This window comes from Rutidosis leptorrhynchoides, chromosome 1 (genome assembly GCF_046630445.1).
Source record: "Rutidosis leptorrhynchoides isolate AG116_Rl617_1_P2 chromosome 1, CSIRO_AGI_Rlap_v1, whole genome shotgun sequence".
NCBI lineage: Eukaryota > Viridiplantae > Streptophyta > Magnoliopsida > Asterales > Asteraceae > Rutidosis > Rutidosis leptorrhynchoides.
Window position 1 is genome coordinate 69,095,985 of NC_092333.1, and position 24,054 is coordinate 69,120,038.

Below are 24,054 nucleotides of genomic sequence, written 5' to 3' on the forward strand. Positions count from 1 at the left end.
TAACCTCTTCAGTGGAGGAACAAAAATTTCCCTTAAAGACCCATAGTTCTTGAGTAGTCGCCATAAATCGGTTACCGTCCAAGAATCAGGGAAATTGAAGAAGAAGAAGGATTTTATCCCATTCGTGTTGATAACCCTAGTAGTCTGTTGTCGTTGCTTGCCGTTCTCCACTCCCTTCATGATCCCGTTCCCTGTAGTGTTTGAAGCTTCGAGAGCCTCATTGGTTGGTCTCTCAATTGGTTTTCTCTCTCCTCGCTTTTCACTCCCTCTCTCTCTCTCCATTTTTCTCCAATTTTACATATTCTTTAGAACACAACTACTATTGTCATGTACTTAAATTGGTTCATTCCTCCCACTTACATTGCAATAACCGACGAACACAGATCCAAAGCCACCATGATTTGTAACTTGAATCATTCGATAACACATGCACAAATCTTGAGTTTTAACTTTAAGGAAACCATTTCATGATCCGTGATGTTTTCTTGCTGGTTTTCTTGCAATAACAGATGAACATAGATTCAAAGCCACCATGGTTTTTCAGTTAAGTTGTTTGAGAACACATACTTAAATTTTGAGTTATACGGCAACCATTCGATGATCTGCGATGTTTTCTTGCTGGTTTTCTGCTCTATACATTTTCTTATTGAATCCCCAAGCTTTTTATCAACATTTTCAGCTATCCAATTAAGAAGACTATCTGGGGCGATGTCAGTTTCTTTCGCGAATCTTTCAAGTAATTTGGGTATGAAAATTTTCTTTGATTTCTTCACTATTACGTTTGATTGAAGAAACTCCCTCTTTGCTACTTCTAGCTCTTCTTTGATGCTTGACGGTGTGTAGACTTTGAGCTGCCAAAAGGTGAACAATGAAAAGATTGGATGCAGCAATCGTCCCAATTTAATGCAAGTAAAACCAGTCACCATTCAAGTTTTTTTAGTTTTTTTTTTTTTTTTTTTGGTTTTCGAGACACAAGTCAAGATCATAGATTTTAGAGATACAGGAAAGACATAAGAGAATCGAAACTTACTACAGGATCAGATGAAGCTCCTGTGCAAAGGGCAAAACACAGAAGGGGTTGGTAGTGTTTGAGACCGAACTTTGTACCGATGCGTTGTCTTTCATCTCCAGATTTTTTCCATAATGCAGTTGAGAGGATGGTCTCCAGCCACTAATATTTGTTGAGATGAACCAAAATAATGTAAAAGTTATTTAATTGTAATTTTAAGTTCAACCAAACTAAAGGTTAAGTTCAATTATTGAGTAAAAAGGAGAGATTTCAAGGTTTCTCTTTAGCATTATAAAGTTGAATGCTTTAAAAAACCATATGATCTTCAGCAAATAATGACAATTTTATAATTTTAATCACCAAAATATTTGTAGTTGAAGAGTGTGTTTAATGGGGTACACAGAAAACTGAAGTTGGTTAGTCCAAAACCATGTATCTATGGATCAATCATTATTGGCGAACCATAGTAACATTAATAAACTAGTATTTAAGTATCCATGAATTGATGAAGAAAGATTTGGTACCTTCCCAACCCTAGGGGTATGAAACCTAAATATTGCCTGCTCAATAGCATTTGCATTTATAATATGGCCATCAATTCTGTAAGCAGCCTACACTACACAGAGAGAAACATACGTTATAGAAAGATAAATTCGAGAAAAAGAACTATGTGCAAGTCAGGAAACAGAACTTTGAACTAAGTAGACTCAACTTATACGCTCCACAAAATAGATAACATAGTTTTTCATTATGGAATTACACTACCTTGTGAAATAAGGCTAACCTTCTCAGAGAGCTGTACGGTATCCCATAAGCCAGATACGCCTGCACGAAAAAAATCAATTTTTTTTTATTATAAAAATGTACGTTTGAGCCAGCAATTATCGTACGTGATAATGAGTGGATGATCTTACATGCATAATGATGGAATTATACATATTGATCCAGAATGCAGTCTTGGCATTTGTTTCCAGTTTGCTCAAATTCAACTTTTCTACTTGCTCCACTAGAAGTCTGAATAAGGCATACAGTTTAACTCGGTGACGAAAACAGATTGATGCTCCCACGTAACAAATTCACATGCTACTGATTAATGTCACAACTTTGACTCACCTATTTATGAATAGCTTGAATTGGGTTGAGTTTTATGCCTACATGGTCATATCAAATTAAGCTAAAAGGGGAACAAGCCAAATAGGTCAAATGGGTTAAAAGTGTCTCAAAGTCTACCTCTAATATGGAATCTCTTAAAAACTTATTATACTTTTCTTAACTTAGATCAAAATTGTTATAATACTGTTTTTGAAATCGTAATTAACATGGAGTATGTAATATGTGATTTAGTACTAAAAATACTTCTATTAAAATGGCAGGTTAACCCAAACCATCCTAGCCTTTTTTGGCCCGTTTAAACCAGAACATTTTACTCAACCCGTCTATCTTTCCTCCTCTACCATATACCTACATGAAATTATTATAACTTTGTATCTTCTTACAGACTACAATGCTTTTCAGAATGTTATTATTAAGGACTTGCCTGTAATTGTTTATGGCATAGGATGCACGAGAAAAGCTGATTTTATCAGTGGATAACCAAGATATCTCAACCCTTGATTTGGAATCTTGTCTACTAGCACGTTGAGGAAGAACTAATTTGGTTGACAGTTTACACAATGAAGACGATTTCTTTTGTTCCGAGTTGGCGGATGATGAACTCCGAAGCCAGCAGTAAGCCGCAGCCATACATTTTACCATTTCTTCTGATAATCTGTTGGGGCACTCGTAAAGGTGCTCTTTTAAAGTTAACTGTATAGACGGTTTCGTCATTGCTGAAACATCTCTCTTCCTCTGTATTAGATACATGAGCTAGCAGTTAGATAATTGCATATTAAAATAGAAGATATAGTGGGTCATAGATGGTGGCCAATTTGACCCATTTACTTATAAATGGATTCCAGTTATTTTAAATCTGACACATCAAACAGGTGAAGTCGATGAATATAGCTCAGTTAAAAGTGTAACTTAGTGCATTAAACCTCTCAAATCAGATCTAAATCTAAATATATATATTATGTAGTTATTGACACAGTAAACTTTGTAATCACACATTGCCCATCACTAAACAACAGATTATAAATTATGCTTACATCAGAAGATGATTAAGAGATTTGTCACATTAAGAAAGCAACTAAGCATCATCTAGTAATAACAATCTGTGAAACATATCATTTGAAAAGACTTTTGTTATTATCGTGTAATTAATTAATAAAATGACTATGGCCAACTGTGATTATAAAAAGCATGCATACCTTAACATCGTCTGAAGATGTAGTTTCAAAACATTTATTAGCTTCACAATGAAATAGTGACGAATGCCGAGTCTTAGATTGTAACACGTTTCCTTTACGTGCGGTGGACAGAGCATGAAAGTTCCGAAAATGGAAACGGTTTGAAGAACAAAAGGTGCTTGAAATAATAGTGGGATGCTTTCTTGATTCCTTTTTGACATGTGCAGGAGATGTTGGGACCGAACTTTGTTGAGAAGATGGTCGACTAACGCATTGCTCAAAAATGGTCCTATACAAAGTGAGAACATGTTGTTCACGGTTCACGACCTCTTCCTCGAGTAATTCAATCTCAGCAATTAACTCCTTTGTCTGAATGAACCAAAGACTTTGGCATTAGTACTTGATGTGTATATGTAATTCACATTTCACATTAGTAATAGAAAAAAAAATATATATGTTACTTAGAAAGGCAAAAAAATTGGCTCAGATTGCACATTTGTAGAATGCATAATATGTTTTTTTTTTTTTTAGTATCTTTGAAGCTCCATTTATAAAATTTTTACTTAACTTATACAGTAATACATTACAAATATCTATTACGGAGTATGTTGTAAGGTTTTCCCTGTTCGGGTTACCCGGGAAGGGCGAGTAATCCGACCCCATACTCTAGTGTACGCAGCCCATCAGGAATACTCCCTGGCTGTTTCCAACCTTGGCCACCCCAAGAATTGAACCTGAGACCTCTTGCAAGGATCTCAGGGCCCCAACCACTTGGGCTACCTTGGGATGGTTTTAAATATTCAATATTCAATGTAACATATTTGTGTTATCAATGGTCACAAATTTTCCTTTTCAAAAACATTTATGTGAAAAATTATAATTAAGACTTAGAATAGAGAAAATAAATCTCACTTTTTGTTGTCTTCTTGTTAAATTTTCTTTTAAGACATAAATTTGAAAATGTTGACCAGTCAGTCACCTTATTTGTAGAATGCCTGTGCCCAGGGGATAAGGTGCTAGATGTTCTTCCCAAAGCTCTTTCAAGCAACATCCGTACCGATTTCTCTTGCTGCAACCGCATTTGTAGTTGCTCAATCTGCAATTCAAGTGTTTGTTAATGCTCAAACACATATTCATTTAAAAGTACTACAATTCTAACTCTATTGCATTTTCTACATTAAGTAAAGGTATGTTAGCAACAAGTTAATAGACAGCTTCACTTCAAACTCAAATGGTCAAAAGTTAAGAACCACATTGTTTGTATGCTTACATCCTCTTCCAATGAATTTCTATTTTTCGATTCGACATCTGTGTCCTTACTACCGCAAGGTTCACGAACAGGCGAAGGTCGACTGGTACTCCTTGTATCAGAACAAAGTCCCTGTATCACAATTGAGGACAAAATGGTAAATTACTTGATAAGACCATCCATTGTTAACTAAAATTAAGGTCAAAGTAGCAGATTTTGTATAACATACAAAGTAATGCAATCTTACAGCTAATTTATTCAATTCTTCTCTAGGATGTGAAGCTCCTCTAGATTTTAAGACATGATTACTCTCAGAACCAGAATCACTGAAATAATCAACAAAATGTATTGTTAATTTTATTACTTTGACAGCAAAATTGGCTTTTTAAACGATAGTATAAGCTAAAAATGAAGCCAGCAGATAACATACGAAATTAAAATAGGGACTGCAACTGTAACATTCAAAAGATAAGCCAAAGTTGTTGAAGAAGATTAATTGATTGACAACATGTTAACAAAATTTACCTCTTAGAACGCTTATGTTGTCCATGAACAGGCGTTATATGGTTATCATTACCTACATACTCCATTCTCATGTTTATTTCTATCTTTCAACCAGAACTTAAAGCATCTTGAATTCTTCTTTAATGTAACTACTAATATAAAATGTATTTGAATTTGAATGTACTGTGTATATATTCATGTAGTGTGGGAGCAACTGATAATGACATAATGTTACTCCATTGTAAAAGACTGTCACACAGTCAGGCGCATTAATCACTATTTTGCATAAGCAAATAATGTATATATGTTCTCTTATTGAGTGTAATCAATTCATAACATCATTGTCCCTTTGTGTGTGTATTTTCCTTTTTTTTTATGTTACAAGTGTCTATTAAGAGGACTTGTATGTACAGATTAAATCTAATTTCAGACCTAAATATAGTTTGTACCAAGCGTTAAATTTTATTTTTTGAACGCCAATTTTGACATCGAATACTCTAATTTGTCACTCACGCACACATTCGGACGGAAACCTGAACCACTAACCAGGCATCGAACCACAATCCATATGGGCATGTGGTCGAGCCTTTATCCCATCGAGCGAGTCGATAAAACCTCCTATAGGTCAATATATACCACCACTGTTAGTGTTCAATTGGTTTAAAGAAATCAGGGGCATCCCTAAGGATCGAACCCATGACCTCCTCCCTATCTCATGAGTAAGGACATGGGGTGAACCGTTGGGCTAGGTCCGCAAGTTAAACTCTACCGGGTTAAATTTAGTTGTGATAAACAATAGATAGATATGTCTAATAATAACAAGCAAACTCCTAAACAAGTCATGAAAGTTTATGCAATACAAATATGGTGATTGTACCAAAAAATGCAAGTAAATAATGAAACTGACTAAAAACAAAAAACAGAATGAAATTAATAGCGTCGGACAGTAATTAGATGATGAACTTTAGGATCATGAATTCAAAGACAACTTATGTATGAAATTAGGTATGATTTTTAACGGAGTACATACATCATATAACGACGCACACATTTATTTAAATTTGAAACAAAATGATGAATGAATGTCAGTAAATGAATCTATAAACACCAAAATGAGATTTTGTGTTACCTGTAGCTACGGTAGCTAAGACTGTACACGAATTGAATTCGGTCCCAATTGAGTTGTTGATAACATTGAATGATAGAATTTATTACGACTGGTTTGATTTACATTACATGCGGATTCAATCTTTCGTTCTACCTTCCTCACGCGCCCAACCAAACTACTCCCTACATCCCACGTGTCCATATTTGTAGTATGAGATAGTCTCATTTCAAGTGTCCACTTTATTTCAATAAATGAGAAGAGGTTATTCTGAAAATAGAAGATTTCTGATTGTTGGATAATAAAGTTAGTGGAATTTTCTAAAACTGTGTGCAAAAAGTAAATGGACACTTGTAATGAAACTGATGGAGTACTATTTTAGTGCATTTAATTTTATTTACCGTGCTCAATTACATTTATTTATTACTAGATTCAAGAGCCCATGCGTTGCACGGTAGCTTTAAAAAATAGTATTTGAATGTGTTACTATTGCACCGAATACTTGTATTACACAATTATAATGACGAAAACAATCACTAATGAAATTGAAATGTACTGATCAAGTCTATCATATTTTCTAAGCTGTTTTATGACAATGTTTTATGACAATGTATAACATAATTAATACAAAATGTCTAAGCTACATGTTTGTGTTCATTTCACCAAAGTTACTTGAGCTACACCACAAGTTGACCATTCAATTCGTTGAAAGCATTTCTACCTACAAAGAATATGGATTATGCATCAACGTTGGATTCATTACTTTGAACTCATTACTTTGAAAGTTTTGTGATGTTTGGTACTCCAATTAAGTCAATTTGTAGTTGGTTTAAAACTACTTATGCTATTTATTAAAACTCTAAACATTAATTTTTGGTGAAAAACATTTAACACGTGTTCAATGACATGTACACGTATTGACATTTTAAGATCGGTTCTAATTTAATTTTTTTTGCGAAACGATATTTAGACCGGATCTCGATTCACTATCTAGACGTGTTGATATATTAAGCCCAATCTCTATTTTATTATTTGGAGAAACACCCTATATGAACCCATTTATGACTAAACCTATAGGGGTCTTAATGTTAATAAATGAAATACACACACATATGTGTAAACCCATGTACTGTTGAGCTTATCTTTTTTTTTTTTGAAAAGCAAGAAGAATATATTAATCAACGAAAGTACAAGGAAATTGCAGTGGGAAATAGACCTCCCAAAGCACAAAGAAACGAAACACGACAAAATAAAACTAGCTAGCTAAAATTGCTTGCGGAGTTAGCAAAACAAATAACCACGAAAACAAAACAAATTTACACACTTGTGAGATAAATACTAGGATCACTAATCCAATTGAACCAATTGAATTGTCTTCCTTTTGATCTTTGCGATATCCACTGGAAAGATTTGATTTGGATCTCGTTTATTGCCACCGGAACGCTCCACGATTTGTTGTGAAAGATAACATTATTTCGGTTCTTCCAAATGTAATAAGCACTAACCCATTCGACCGCTTGCCAAATTTGTTTACCGAACTTTGACATGACATTTGAAGAGTTGGCATTACCACGCAAGATCTCGTTTGTACTGAAGTTTGAAAATTGACCTAGCTTCCACCATTGATGAACACGGGACCAAATTTCCAAGGAGAATTTACAAAAAACCAGACAATGATCTACACTTTCCACGTCGTCGTCACACACCGGACATCTAACGGAATGCAAATCAACGCCGCGTTTATCAAGTTCGATCCTAACTGGAATACGTTTTTTGGATGCCCTCCACACGAAGATTTCTAGCTTTCTAGGAACTAGATTGTTACGCATGGTTTCAAGATATTGTGTTGGACACGGAAGCAGCTGCTCGTCGATAATTGTTGATAGTTTCTTGACTGAAAATAATCCGTTTGCTGATGAGCAACATGAATTACTCCCCATCTCCAAGCCACCGTTAGCACCATGAATACTACGAATGATTTTAACCCAAAAAGCATCGGTATCGGTTTTGAACCTCCACCACCATTTACCCAATAGGGAGAGATTTTTACTTTTTAAAGAACCCACATTTAACCCCTCAATCCCATAAGGTGACAAAATACAATCCCATTTAACCCACGATATTTTAGATCCCGAATCCCCGCCCCCCTCCCCCCCCCCCCCCAAAAAGAACGTCACATACACTCGAGAGATTTTAAAACACATGAGGGAGCACGGTAGAGCGAGAAGAAATACAACGGTAGACTACTTAGAACCGATTTAATGAGGACTAATCTTCCTCCAAACGACATCATCCGCATTTTCCAATCCGAGAATCGAGATTTTATTTTATCAATAACCGGGTTCCAAGCTTGTATTTTTGTCATATTTGCACCAATTGGTAGACCAAGATAATTGAACGGGAATTTTCCAACTTGACAACCAATTGAATTGGCCGCATAGTTCACCTCATCCATATTAGCACCAATTCCGTAGAGGCAACTTTTATGGTAATTAACTTTCAATCCCGATGCCAACTCAAAACATTTGAGAATATTTTGTAAATTATGTAAGTTGTGTAGTGACCCGAACTTTTCTATGTTTATATATATATTAAATGAAATTGTTATTTACATGATTAAGTGTTTCCAACATGTTAAGCAATTAAACTTGTTAAGACTTGATTAATTGAAATAGGTTTCATATAGACAATTGACCACCCAAGTTGACCGGTGATTCACGAACGTTAAAACTTGTAAAAACTATATGATGACATATATATGGATATATATATAGTTAACATGATATTATGATAAGTAAACATATCATTAAGTATATTAACAATGAACTACATATGTAAAAACAAGACTACTAACTTAATGATTTTGAAACGAGACATATATGTAACGATTATCGTTGTAACGACATTTAATGTATATATATATCATATTAAGATATATTTATACATCATAATATCATGATAATATAATAATTTAAAATCTCATTTGATATTATAAACATTGGGTTAACAACACTTAACAAGATCGTTAACCTAAAGGTTTCAAAACAACACTTACATGTAACGACTAACGATGACTTAACGACTCAGTTAAAATGTATATACATGTAGTGTTTTAATATGTATTCATACACTTTTGAAAGACTTCAAGACACTTATCAAAATACTTCTACTTAACAAAAATGCTTACAATTACATCCTCGTTCAGTTTCATCAACAATTCTACTCGTATGCACCCGTATTCGTACTCGTACAATACACAGCTTTTAGATGTATGTACTATTGGTATATACACTCCAATGATCAGCTCTTAGCAGCCCATGTGAGTCACCTAACACATGTGGGAACCATCATTTGGCAACTAGCATGAAATATCTCATAAAATTACAAAAATATGAGTAATCATTCATGACTTATTTACATGAAAACAAAATTACATATCCTTTATATCTAATCCATACACCAAAGACCAAAAACACCTACAAACACTTTCATTCTTCAATTTTCTTCATCTAATTGATCTCTCTCAAGTTCTATCTTCAAGTTCTAAGTGTTCTTCATAAATTCCAAAAGTTCTAGTTTCATAAAATCAAGAATACTTCCAAGATTGCAAGTTTACTTCCAAGTTTTCTAAATCCATTCCAAGTAATCATCCAAGATCAAGAAACCTTTGTTACTTACAGTAGGTTATCTTTCTAATACAAGGTAATAATCATATTCAAACTTTAATTCAATTTCTATAACTATAACAATCTTATTTCGAGTGAAAATCTTACTTGAAATTGTTTTCGTATCATGATTCTGCTTCAAGAACTTTCAAGCCATCCAAGGATCCTTTGAAGCTAGATCCATTTTTCTCATTTCCAGTAGGTTTATCCAAGGAACTTGAGGTAGTAATGATGTTCATAACATCATTCGATTCATACATAAAAAGCTGTCTTATTCAATGTTATAAACTTGTAATCACTATAACATAGTTTAGTTAATTCTAAACTTGTTCGCAAATAAAGTTAATCCTTCTAACTAGACTTTTAAAATCAACTAAACACATGTTCTATATCTATATGATATGCTAACTTAAATGATTTAAAACCCGAAAACACGATAAACACCATAAAACTGGATATACACCGTCGTAGTAAAACAGGGGGCTGTTTTGGTTGGGATAATTAAAAGCTAAGAAGAACTTTGATTTAAAAGCTATACTTCTGGAAAAATGATTTTTCTTATGAACATGAAACTATATCCAAAAATCATGGTTAAACTCAAAGTGAAAGTATGTTTTTCAAAATGGTCATCAAGATGTCGTTCTTTCGACGAAAATGACTACCTCTTTCAAAAACAACTTATAACTTGTATTTTCGACTATAAACTTATACTTTTTCTATTTATATTCGTAAAGTTAAGTTCAATACGAAACCGTGGCCACTGGAATCACTCAAAACGGATTAGAAACGAAGAAATGGCGAGTAAAACAAGATTGATAAAAACTACTCATTTTACCTACGTGAAAGTTAGTAATAAATCTATTCCAACCATAACCTAATCAACTTATATTGTATATTATGTAATCTTGAGATACCATAGACACGTATATAATGTTTCGACCCATCATGTCGACCCATCTATATATATATTGCGGAACAACCATAGACACTCTATATGTGAATGTTGGAGTTAGCTATACAGGGTTGAGGTTGATTCCAAAATATATATATAGTTTGAGTTGTGATCAATACTGAGATACGTATACACTGGGTCGTGGATTGATTCAAGATAATATTTATCGATTTATTTCTGTACATCTAACTGTGGACAACTAGTTGTAGGTTACTAACGAGGACAGCTGACTTAATAAACTTAAAACATCAAAATGTATTAAAGGTATTGTAAATATATTTTGAACATACTTTGATATATATGTATATATTGTTATAGGTTCGTGAATCAACCAGTGGCCAAGTCTTACTTCCCGACGAAGTAAAAATCTGTGAAAGTGAGTTATAGTCCCACTTTTAAAATCTAATATTTTTGGGATGAGAATACATGCAGGTTTTATAAATGATTTACAAAATAGACACAAGTACGTGAAACTACATTCTATGGTTGAATTATCAAAATCGAATATGCCCCTTTTTATTAAGTCTGGTAATCTAAGAATTAGGGAACAGACACCCTAATTGACGTGAATCCTAAAGATAGATCTATTGGGCCTAACAAACCCCATCCAAAGTACCGGATGCTTTAGTACTTCGAAATTTATATCATATCCGAAGGGTGTCCCGGAATGATGGGGATATTCTTATATATGCATCTTGTTAATGTCGGTTACCAGGTGTTCACCATATGAATGATTTTTATCTCTATGTATGGGATGTGTATTGAAATATGAAATCTTGTGGTCTATTGTTACGATTTGATATATATAGGTTAAACCTATAACTCACCAACATTTTTGTTGACGTTTAAAGCATGTTTATTCTCAGGTGAATACTAAGAGCTTCCGCTGTTGTATACTAAAATAAGGACAAGATTTGGAGTCCATGTTTGTATGATATTGTGTAAAAACTGCATTCAAGAAACTGATTTCGATGTAACATATTTGTATTGTAAACCATTATGTAATGGTCGTGTGTAAACAGGATATTTTAGATTATCATTATTTGATAATCTACGTAAAGCTTTTTAAACCTTTATTTATGAAATAAAGGTTATGGTTTGTTTTAAAATGAATGCAGTCTTTGAAAAACGTCTCATATAGAGGTCAAAACCTCGCAACGAAATCAATTAATATGGAACGTTTTTAATCAATAAGAACGGGACATTTCAGTTGGTATCAGAGCGTTGGTCTTAGAGAACCAGAAAATTTGCGTTAGTGTGTCTTATCGAGTTTGTTAGGATGCATTAGTGAGTCTGGACTTCGACCGTGTTTTCTTTAAAAATGATTGCTTAACATTTTTGTTGGAAACTATATATTATTAACACGTATATATTATGTGATATATTAATCTCTTAACATATTTGATATTGTGTGATAGATGTCTACCTCTAGCACAAATCCCATTGACTCACCTAATAATAACGAAGAGTCGAATATATATTGGACTGATTCACAAGTTCCCGAAGAGGAACCGGAAGAAGAATCAGAACCGAAAGAAGAATCAGAACCGGAAGAGGAGGAACCGGAGGAGGAAATAGAACCGGTGGGGGAAATAATAAAACAGTTAAGTAAAAGAAAATCTTCAACCAACCGACCAAGGTTAATTATGGTCAATGGTGTTTCCGCCAAGGAAGCAAAATATTGGGAGGATTACCAATTCTCCGATGAATCGGATTCCGACGAGAATTCCGATGATGTTATAGAAATTACCCCAACTGAATTTAAAAAAGCAAAAGAAAATAATAAGGGAAAGGCCATAAAAATAGAGAAATCTAATTCCAACCCCGATGAACTTTATATGTATCGTCAACCCCCGAGGCCCTTAAGTTGTAACAATGACCCGGGAACTGTAACATCCCGCCTTTTTCCGGTTACTTTTCGTTTAACTATTTTAAAGTCCGTTATATATTTATAACATCTTTCGTTAATACGCGTTTTAAATTATCTCGATTAGGTAATTCACGCACCCGATTCAAACTTGAGGGACTAAAATTGACACGGGGCAAACTAGTTGACTAGGTCAACTAGTCCACCCCAATCACCACCATTCAATCATCTCCATCTCTCTCTTTCTCTCTAGCAAGAACACACACCCATTTACCAAATTCATTCAATCATCATCTAAATCCGATTTTGGAGGCTAACATCAAAACAAACTACATATTTGGAATCCTCTCTTCATTCTCTACGTTTTGATACTAATTTCATCTCGATTGGGTAACTTTCTAAAAACTCTAAATTTCATAATCTTAGTGTTCTTGACTTAAAAGTGTGTTAATTAGTGTCTATGGCTCATTGTGATGTCGTATATGTAATTTGTATGCTCGATCTTGTGATTTGACATAACTAGCATGAACTTGAAAAAGTGTTTGTTAAATCTTTGATTTTGGATGATGAAATGTGTTTAGATGTTAATGTTTGTATGTTCAAAGTGTTAATTACTTCATTAGCTTCGTTTTGGTGTGTTGATTGACATGAAAACCTTACATTAACATGATTATTGGTTTTGAGATTTTGGTTAGGGTTTGATAGGCTTAATATGAACTTTTGATGCATCAAATGCTATGAAATGTTATTGGTAAGTGTTTAGTTGGATTGTATGCTTGATTACCTTCGAAACGGCATATCATTCATGTAAATTGGTTGCCCGAATCATTGAATGGCATTTATGAACTTGTATGCGGTTAATGTTAAGCATTAGATGCGGTTTTGGTTGTTGTAATAGGTAGATTGATTGATGAAATGTGTTTAGTTGTTTTCCTCGTCAAATTACCTTCCCAACGGTATAAGATACTTGTTTTGGTTGTGTGCGGATCATAAAATGTGTTAGTTTGGTTTTTGGTTCGTGCACTTAGGAGTTTCTGCATCAGACTTGAATACCAACCTGGACGCCGTCCAGATCCTTGGACACCGTCCCATATTTCAAAGCTGGACGCCGTCCAGATATTTGGACGCCGTCCCAGCCTTCAAAGCTGGACGCCGTCCAGAAAATCTGGACGCCGTCCAGATGCACTGACAGGCTTCTGTCTTCGTTGGTCATTTTACGAAAAATGTTTGCTATGCTATGGACCTCCGATTCACATGAAACTTGTTCTAACATGCTTATATATGATTAAAAACCTCAGAAAAATAGTTCGGGACCCGACCCGAACGTGTTGACTTTTTGTTGACTTTGACCCGACCTAAGTTGACTTTTAATCAAACTTAACCAAATGTTTGTGCAATCGTTCTAACATGCTTTTATACTTGTACCTTGCATGAAACATGACAATTTGATTCACATGCTATTATGATCGAGTCTTAATGAGCCATAGGACTAATTGAACATCTTTGACCTATCGTGTGTACCGTTATTGATACAACCTATTGTTTAGGTCAAGACTAGCATTATTCTTCGCACACGTTTACTTGTTGAAGTACTTTACTACTCGTGCACTCAAGGTGAGATCATAGTCCCACTTTTACTCTTTTTGAACTTATATTTGGGATGAGAAAACATAAACATTTCTTTTACTAAGTGAACACAAGTACAGGAAAACAAACATTCTACATACGAGTTTAGAACGAAATCCTCAATTCGATTATCATTAGTTACACTTGCAGGGTGTAAGTGTAGGCGTGAACTTATGTTGTATGGCCATATGGGTTTGACAAACCCTCATCTCGGACGGTTCGCTACCGTCCACAGATGAAATATATTTTCGAGAAACAGCGTTGTTCTAGCACTATGAATGGGGTATCAACGGACGGAATGTTAAGCCTTGATAATTGGGTGCTCGTGAATATTAACTTTTAGAATGTATTACTATTTTATCTTTGATGTAAATCTTGTGGTTCGACTTACTTTTACTCACTTACTTACTTAAACCTATGATTTCACCAACGTTTTCGTTGACAGATTTCTATGTTTTTTTCAGGTCCTTGAACGTTTTGTGATACATGCTTCCGCTCATTATTTTCATACTTGCATTGGATGTCGAGTATATATGCATACATGGAGCGTCTTTTGGCTACTTTTAAATTATGTCACATAAGTTTCATTTGTACTTATAACTTTGTAACGTAACTTGTGGTGGAACAATTCTTATAAACTTTGAACAATCTTTACATTTGAAATGAATGCGACATATCTTTTGGTCAAACGTTGTTTTAAAGACTTATGACCACGTAACGGGACCTAAGTAGACGGCGCCGTCAATGACGATTTTGTCGGGTCGCTACAGATGGTATCAGAGCGTTGGTTGTAGGGATTTAGAGTTCATTGGTGTCAACCTCGAGTCATAGGGTACATTGGTGAGTCTAGACTACAACCGGCATATAGACTTGAAGTAGGAATTACTTGACTACTTGTGCATTTATACTCGAACGCTTCTACTCATATCTACTCTTAGTTCATCTTAATCTCACGTTGTTTAATTTGATTGACACGCCACCTTGACTATATGAAATGATGTCGAATGCACATATGAATCAGGGTAATATAATTTCCGGGATTATATTACGGTGACTCATATGAACGTTCCGACATTGTGGCATAAAGAATTTAAGGCGAGTCAAGGAAAATTTTCTCTCTATCTTTATTCCATATCACGGTTAGTATTATTTAGAATACTAACCAACGGTATTCTTTTATTTTGAAGGAACAATGCCTCTTCGCCGTGCGCCACGCCGTGAAACTCTCGAACAAGCTCTACAACGCATGATAGCCACCGCCGTAGATGCGGCCATGGCCGGTCACTCATCCAACAACAATAATAATAACAACCACAACAACAACAACAACAACAATGGAGCCGGTAACTCAAACGAGGGATGCTCCTATAAAGCTTTCATGGGGTGCAAACCTCACACTTTCGATGGAACCGGAGGACCGGTTGCTCCCACTCGATGGTTTGAGCAAACGGAAGCCGTTTTTAGCATAAGCGGTTGTCGGGACCAAGACAAGGTCAAGTACTCCACTCACACTTTCTCCGGCGTCACTCTCACTTGGTGGAACACCTATGTACAATCGGTGGGTACCGATGAAGCCCACGCTCTCTTTTGGTCCGATTTGAAAGGAAAGATGATCACCGAATACTTTCCGCACGAGGAAACCCGAAAGCTCGAACAAGAGCTAAGAACTCTAAAAGCGGTCGGAAACAATCTCAAGGCCTATAATCAACGATTTTCTGAACTAGCCTTGATGTGCCCAAACCTTGTGAACCCCGAGTCTTTACGGGTTGAACTTTACATGGATGGTCTTCCAAAGAGCATCAAACACGGAGTAATGTCATCCAAACCCCCTAATAATCAAGAAGCTTTGAACATGGCCCACAAATTAATAGAGACGGTGGACGAAATCGTAGTACCGGCACCTAAAGCCGAGGACAAGCCGGGTAACAACAAAAGAAAATGGGAAGCCACTCCATCAAGCAACTACAACAACAATACCTTCACCAAAAAGCCTTTCAACAACGACGGCAAGAAAGGTTATGCCGGAACTCAACCTTTTTGCAACAAATGTCACAAGCACCACTCGGGTGAATGCGGCAAGCTAATTTGCCACCGGTGCCAAGGAGTTGGTCATAAGGCCAACAATTGCACAAGCGCCGCCCCCATCGCTCGAAAGGGGCCCAATACTACAAAAACGGTCACTTGTTACGAATGTGGCCAAACGGGCCATTATAGAAATGCATGCCCGAAGAGGAAAGATAACCCCAATACGCGCGGCCGAGCTTTCAACATCAACACCGAGGAAGCCCGAGATGATAATGAATTGGTCACGGGTACGTTTCTTCTCAACAACACTTATGTTACTTGTTTATTCGATTCGGGTGCCGATAAGAGTTTTGTATCCAAGACTTTGACTCATTCTTTTAATACTCCACCACTTCCACTAGATACCACTTATACCATTGAAGTGGCTAACGGGAAACTATTGAGTGCCGACACATATTACTGGGGGTGCACATTAAACATTTTGGGTAATGAGTTTGAAATTGACTTGATACCCATGGAACTAGGAAGCTTTGATGTAATAATCGGTATGAATTGGTTAGCCAAAACGAAATCTCACATCCTTTGTGATCTTAATGTAATCCGAATCCCTATCGAGAATGGTGAACCTTTGATTGTTTATGGCGATAAGAGTTGCACCAGACTCAACCTCGTTTCGTGCCTTAAAGTTAGAAAACTACTCCGTAAGGGTTGTTTTGCGATCCTTGCTCGCGTTAAGAAAGTCGAGTCCGATGAGAAGCACATCGATGATGTGCCAATTGTTAGTGACTATTCCGATGTATTTCCCGACGAATTGCCGGGTCTTCCACCTCATCGACCGGTAGAATTCCAAATCGATCTTATTCCGGGAGCCGCACCCGTAGCACGTGCACCGTATAGACTTGCTCCATCCGAAATGCAAGAATTGCAAAGTCAAATCCAAGAACTACTTGACCGTGGTTTTATCCAACCTAGTCATTCACCATGGGGCGCTCCGATTTTGTTTGTTAAAAAGAAAGACGGATCCCTACGAATGTGCATTGATTATCGTGAACTAAACAAATTGACGGTTAGGAACCGATATCCTCTTCCTCGCATCGATGACCTCTTTGACCAATTACAAGGGTCTTGTGTATATTCGAAAATCGATCTCCGCTCGGGTTATCATCAATTAAGGGTTAAGGGGGAAGATGTCTCCAAAACCGCTTTCCGAACTCGTTATGGTAGTTATGAATTTCTTGTAATGCCATTTGGTCTCACTAACGCACCGGCGGTGTTCATGGATCTTATGAACCGCGTGTGCAAACCGTATCTCGATAAATTCGTTATTGTGTTCATCGATGACATATTGATCTATTCTAAAAATGAAGAAGAGCACGAACAACATCTCCGACTTGTGCTTGAACTCTTGAGACAAGAACGACTTTATGCCAAATTCTCCAAGTGTGAATTTTGGTTGAAGGAAGTTCAATTTCTTGGTCATGTTGTAAGTGATCAAGGTATTAAAGTCGATCCCACGAAAATCGAAGCCATTAGTAAATGGGAGACTCCTACTACTCCTACTCACATTCGTCAATTCTTGGGTCTCGCCGGGTACTATCGTAGATTCATCGAAAACTTTTCTTTGGTTGCACGTCCTCTAACCGCATTAACTCACAAGGGAAAGAAATTCATTTGGGCGACCGAGCAAGAATCCGCGTTTCAAATCTTGAAGACAAAGCTAACTACCGCTCCTATCTTGTCACTTCCCGAAGGCAATGCTGATTTTGTTGTATATTGCGATGCCTCGAAACATGGTTTTGGGTGTATATTGATGCAACGGAAGAAAGTCATTGCTTATGCCTCTCGACAACTAAAAATTCATGAACGGAATTACACGACTCATGATCTCGAACTCGGAGCCGTTGTCTTTGCACTTAAAATGTGGAGACACTATCTTTATGGAACCAAGAGTACTATCTTTACCGATCACAAAAGCCTTCAACACATCTTCGATCAAAAGCAACTAAACATGAGACAACGACGGTGGATTGAAACTTTGAACGATTACGATTGCGAGCTTCGTTACCATCCCGGGAAGGCAAATGTAGTAGCCGATGCCTTAAGTCGAAAAGAAAGAGCGGTGCCTCTTCGTGTCCGAGCTTTAAACATCACCATTCACACCAACCTCAATAGTCAAATTCGTGTAGCCCAAGACGAAGCTCTCAAGGATGAAAACATCTCTCTCGAACACTTGAACGTCCTCACCTCTCGATTCGAAGTTAAAGAAACCGGACTCCGATATTTCGCCGGAAGAATTTGGGTACCTACTTATGGGGACTTGCGAAGCCTTATTTTAGACGAAGCCCATAAGTCAAGGTATTCGATTCACCCCGGTGCCAATAAGATGTACCACGACCTCAAAGAACAATATTGGTGGCCGAACATTAAAAGGGACATCGCTACTTATGTTGGAAAGTGCCTAACTTGCTCCAAAGTCAAAGCCGAACATCAAAGACCGTCCGGACTACTTCAACAACCCGAAATCCCGCAATGGAAATGGGAAAGGATAACGATGGATTTTATCACCAAACTACCAAAGACGGTTGGCGGTTATGATACTATTTGGGTCATTGTTGACCGACTCACCAAATCCGCGCACTTTCTAGCCATGAAGGAAACTGACAACATGGAGAAACTCGCACAACTCTACATCAAAGAAATCGTAGCCCGACACGGTGTACCCTTATCGATTATCTCCGACCGAGATGGCCGTTTTGTTTCTAGATTTTGGCGTACTTTGCAAGAAGCATTGGGAACGCGTTTAGACATGAGCACCGCATATCATCCACAAACCGACGGACAAAGCGAACGCATAATTCAAACCTTGGAAGACATGCTACGAGCTTGCGTGGTTGATTTCAGAAAAGCTTGGGACAAGCACTTACCTCTCGCCGAGTTCTCTTACAATAATAGTTATCACGCGAGTATTAAAGCCGCAACTTTTGAAGCACTATATGGCCGAAAATGTCGTTCACCTCTTTGTTGGGCCGAGGTAGGCGACGTGCAAATCACCGGACCCGAACTCATTCACGAAACCACCGAGAAAATCGTTCAAATCCGAGATAGGCTTAGGACGACCCGAAGTCGTCAAAAGAGCTATACCGACAAACGATGCAACGATCTTGAATTTCAAGTCGGTGACCGAGTAATGTTAAAAGTCGCACCTTGGAAAGGTGTAATCCGCTTTGGGAAACGCAGGAAGCAAAAATCCGCGGTATATTGGTCCTTTCGAAATCTTGGAGCGTGTTAGAACCGTTGCTTATCGTTTAGATCTTCCGCCTCAACTGAGTTCCGTTCATCCTACTTTCCATATATCTAACTTGAAAAAGTGTTTAGCTGAACCCGAACTCGTCATCCCTCTCGAGGAGCTTACTATCGATGACAAACTTCATTTTGTGGAGGAACCGGTTGAAATTGTGGACACCTCCGTCAAAACGTTAAAACAAAGCCGAATTCCAATTGTCAAGGTCCGTTGGAATGCCAAAAGGGGACCCGAGTTTACTTGGGAAAGACAAGATCAAATGCAAAGGAAGTATCCTCATCTATTAGTAAATTCGGAAACGCAAGATCTCGAGGAAGGAACAACGACTACTACGCCTACTTAAATTTCGGGACGAAATTTCTTTTAAGGAGTAGGTAATGTAACATCCCGCCTTTTTCCAGTTACTTTCCGTTTAACTATTTTAAAGTCCGTTATATATTTATAACATCTTTCGTTAATACGCGTTTTAAATTATCTCGATTAGGTAATTCACGCACCCGATTCAAACTTGAGGGACTAAAATTGACACGGGGAAAACTAGTTGACTAGGTCAACTAGTCCACCCCAATCACCACCATTCAATCATCTCCATCTCTCTCTTTCTCTCTAGCAAGAACACACACCCATTTACCAAATTCATTCAATCATCATCTAAATCCGATTTTGGAGGCTAACATCAAAACAAACTACATATTTGGAATCCTCTCTTCATTCTCTACGTTTTGATACTAATTTCATCTCGATTGGGTAACTTTCTAAAAACTCTAAATTTCATAATCTTAGTGTTCTTGACTTAAAAGTGTGTTAATTAGTGTCTATGGCTCATTGTGATGTCGTATATGTAATTTGTATGCTCGATCTTGTGATTTGACATAACTAGCATGAACTTGAAAAAGTGTTTGTTAAATCTTTGATTTTGGATGATGAAATGTGTTTAGATGTTAATGTTTGTATGTTCAAAGTGTTAATTACTTCATTAGCTTCGTTTTGGTGTGTTGATTGACATGAAAACCTTACATTAACATGATTACTGGTTTTGAGATTTTGGTTAGGGTTTGATAGGCTTAATATGAACTTTTGATGCATCAAATGCTATGAAATGTTATTGGTAAGTGTTTAGTTGGATTGTATGCTTGATTACCTTCGAAACGGCATATCATTCATGTAAATTGGTTGCCCGAATCATTGAATGGCATTTATGAACTTGTATGCGGTTAATGTTAAGCATTAGATGCGGTTTTGGTTGTTGTAATAAGTAGATTGATTGATGAAATGTGTTTAGTTGTTTTCCTCGTCAAATTACCTTCCCAACGGTATAAGATACTTATTTTGGTTGTGTGCGGATCATAAAATGTGTTAGTTTGGTTTTTGGTTCGTGCACTTAGGAGTTTCTGCATCAGACTTGAATACCAACCTGGACGCCGTCCAGATCCTTGGACGCCGTCCCATATTTTAAAGCTGGACGCCGTCCAGATATTTGGACGCCGTCCCAGCCTTCAAAGCTGGACGCCGTCCAGAAAATCTGGACGCCGTCCAGATGCACTGACAGGCTTCTGTCTTCGTTGGTCATTTTACGAAAAATGTTTGCTATGCTATGGACCTCCGATTCACATGAAACTTGTTCTAACATGCTCATATATGACTAAAAACCTCAGAAAAATAGTTCGGGACCCGACCCGAATGTGTTGACTTTTTGTTGACTTTGACCCGACCTAAGTTGACTTTTAATCAAACTTAACCAAATGTTTGTGCAATCGTTCTAACATGCTTTTATACTTGTACCTTGCATGAAACATGACAATTTGATTCACATGCTATTATGATCGAGTCTTAACGAACCATAGGACTAATTGAACATCTTTGACCTATCGTGTGTACCGTTATTGATACAACCTATTGTTTAGGTCAAGACTAGCATTGTTCTTCGCACACGTTTACTTGTTGAAGTACTTTACTACTCGTGCACTCAAGATGAGATCATAGTCCCACTTTTACTCTTTTTGAACTTATATTTGGGATGAGAAAACATAAACATTTCTTTTACTAAGTGAACACAAGTACAGGAAAACAAACATTCTACATACGAGTTTAGAACGAAATCCTCAATTCGATTATCATTAGTTACACTTGCAGGGTGTAAGTGTAGGCGTGAACTTATGTTGTATGGCCATATGGGTTTGACAAACCCTCATCTCGGACGGTTCGCTACCGTCCACAGATGAAATATATTTTCGAGAAACAGTGTTGTTCTAGCACTATGAATGGGGTATCAACGGACGGAATGTTAAGCCTTGATAATTGGGTGCTCGTGAATATTAACTTTTAGAATGTATTACTATTTTATCTTTGATGTAAATCTTGTGGTTCGACTTACTTTTACTCATTTACTTACTTAAACCTATGATTTCACCAACGTTTTCGTTGACAGATTTCTATGTTTTTCTCAGGTCCTTGAACGTTTTGTGATACATGCTTCCGCTCATTATTTTGATACTTGCATTGGATGTCGAGTATATATGCATACATGGAGCGTCTTTTGGCTACTTTTAAATTATGTCGCATAAGTTTCATTTGTACTTATAACTTTGTAACGTAACTTGTGGTGGAACAATTCTTATAAACTTTGAACAATCTTTACATTTGAAATGAATGCGACATATCTTTTGGTCAAACGTTGTTTTAAAGACTTATGACCACGTAACGGGACCTAAGTAGACGGCTCCGTCAATGACGATTTTGTCGGGTCGCTACAGGAACCTCTAAACCACCAGGTTTTTCTAAACCGTTGTGGAAAACGACAGCTCGTATTAGGGGAACATCATATATCCCTAGAAACTTGGCAAAACGAACCAAAATCGAAGAAGAAGAAACGAGCGAGTCGGAATAAGATAGTTGTATTCATGTGGTGTAATATATGTAATATAGTGTGCTTATGCTTTATGATATATGTAAAAATTGCTTGTATTAATAAGTATTTTTTTTTATGAATCTAACTCTTGTTTATTTTACAGTATAAAAACACAAAATGGATAGACAACCCAATATTTTAAGAGACCTACCCGGAGACATGATTGATGAAATCTTGTCTAGAGTCGGTCATAATTCTTCGGCACAACTATTTAAGGCGAGATCAGTTTGTAAGACATTCGAAGAACGTTCCAAGAATGCCTTGGTTTATAAAAGGCTTTCGTTCGAAAGATGGGGGATATCACATTGGGAAATCCATAAGTTACGATGTGTTTACTTTGACGCATATATTGCGGGGAACCCAAATGCTATTTTATGCAATGGGTTAAGAAATTATTTTGACTCAATATATCCGAATATTGGACTTTGTGATTTAGAAAAAGCGGCTAACATGCAACATAAAGAAGCATGTTATGCTTACGGATTAGTAATGTTCGCTTCTCACCAAAGTGAGAACAAGAACATCGGGCTACAACTATTAAACAAAACGTTCCCACAAGTGACGGTGTCGATAATTGGGGTAAGAAATGAGGTTTTTAGGTTATTACGAGACTGTTGGTCATTACGTAACCCTCGTCCCTTTGACGACGTTACAACACACTGTCTTATCAACGGCCATAACGGTTATGTTCCACAAGACTAAGGATTGGAAGTAGTCCTAGTAAAACCAGAATGCATGACTTGTTTCTGGACGTATGAATTACGTGTCTTTATTGCCTTTGCTGAACGACTTGTGTACTAGCTAGAATTATCTTCACAACTATCTTGTATCAAAGTTATTGTGTGCTATATTTCATGCTTTATGTAAAATAAGCGGTATTGTAAGTTTGCAAGTTATTGTATAAAGGTTTGAATATGATATTTTTTTTTTTTGTGATTAGTTTTTCATATAGAATTGTAGTAGTTGAAATCGTATGCTAGCTACTAAGTATGAACTTAACGGGTAGGTACTACCCGAATTAAAGAGTATAAAACGCTAATATGAAGAAAGAGCTTTTATAAATAAGTTCATATTACGCTACGAAATACTATTGACTACTCTTGATATTCTATATGATTAACTCGTTTCATTTGACTATTTTGAAGGAAATGGCACCGACTACTCGACACACCTTGAATATGAGCGAAGAGGAATTTCGTGCCTTTCTTGCTTCAAACATAGCCGCAGTACAGGCTGCGCTACATACCAACAATAACCTTGGATCTAGCAGTACAGGAAATCATGTAGGATGCACCTACAAAGAATTCACTGCCTGTAAACCTTTGGAATTTTATGGAATCGAAGGACCGATCGGATTGAAACGGTGGACCGAGAAGGTCGAATCGGTGTTTGCCATAAGTAAGTGTACTGAAGAGGACAAAGTGAAGTACGCTATGCATACCTTCACAGGTTCTGCGTTAACATGGTGGAATACCTATCTAGAGCAAGTGGGACAAGATGATGCGTACGCACTACCGTGGTCAGCATTCAAGCACTTGATGAACGAGAAGTACCG

The 24,054-nt window shown here is 36.8% G+C and overlaps 1 protein-coding gene across 1 annotated transcript; it reads right to left on the reverse strand.

Annotated features, from left to right (window-relative positions):
* Window positions 1–332: 332 nt before the first annotated feature.
* On the reverse strand, window positions 333–8,610 carry LOC139881189 (uncharacterized). Its single transcript, XM_071865733.1, has 13 exons — window positions 8,410–8,610; window positions 7,480–8,230; window positions 6,180–6,267; window positions 4,794–4,872; window positions 4,568–4,678; window positions 4,277–4,393; window positions 3,319–3,666; window positions 2,547–2,857; window positions 1,924–2,023; window positions 1,775–1,834; window positions 1,534–1,620; window positions 1,031–1,171; window positions 333–851 (listed from the first exon to the last, which is right to left on the reverse strand). The coding sequence occupies exons 1-13, from the start codon at window positions 8,608–8,610 to the stop codon at window positions 522–524; spliced, it is 2,724 nt and encodes a 907-aa protein (XP_071721834.1). The 3' UTR covers window positions 333–521.
* Window positions 8,611–24,054: the final 15,444 nt, after the last annotated feature.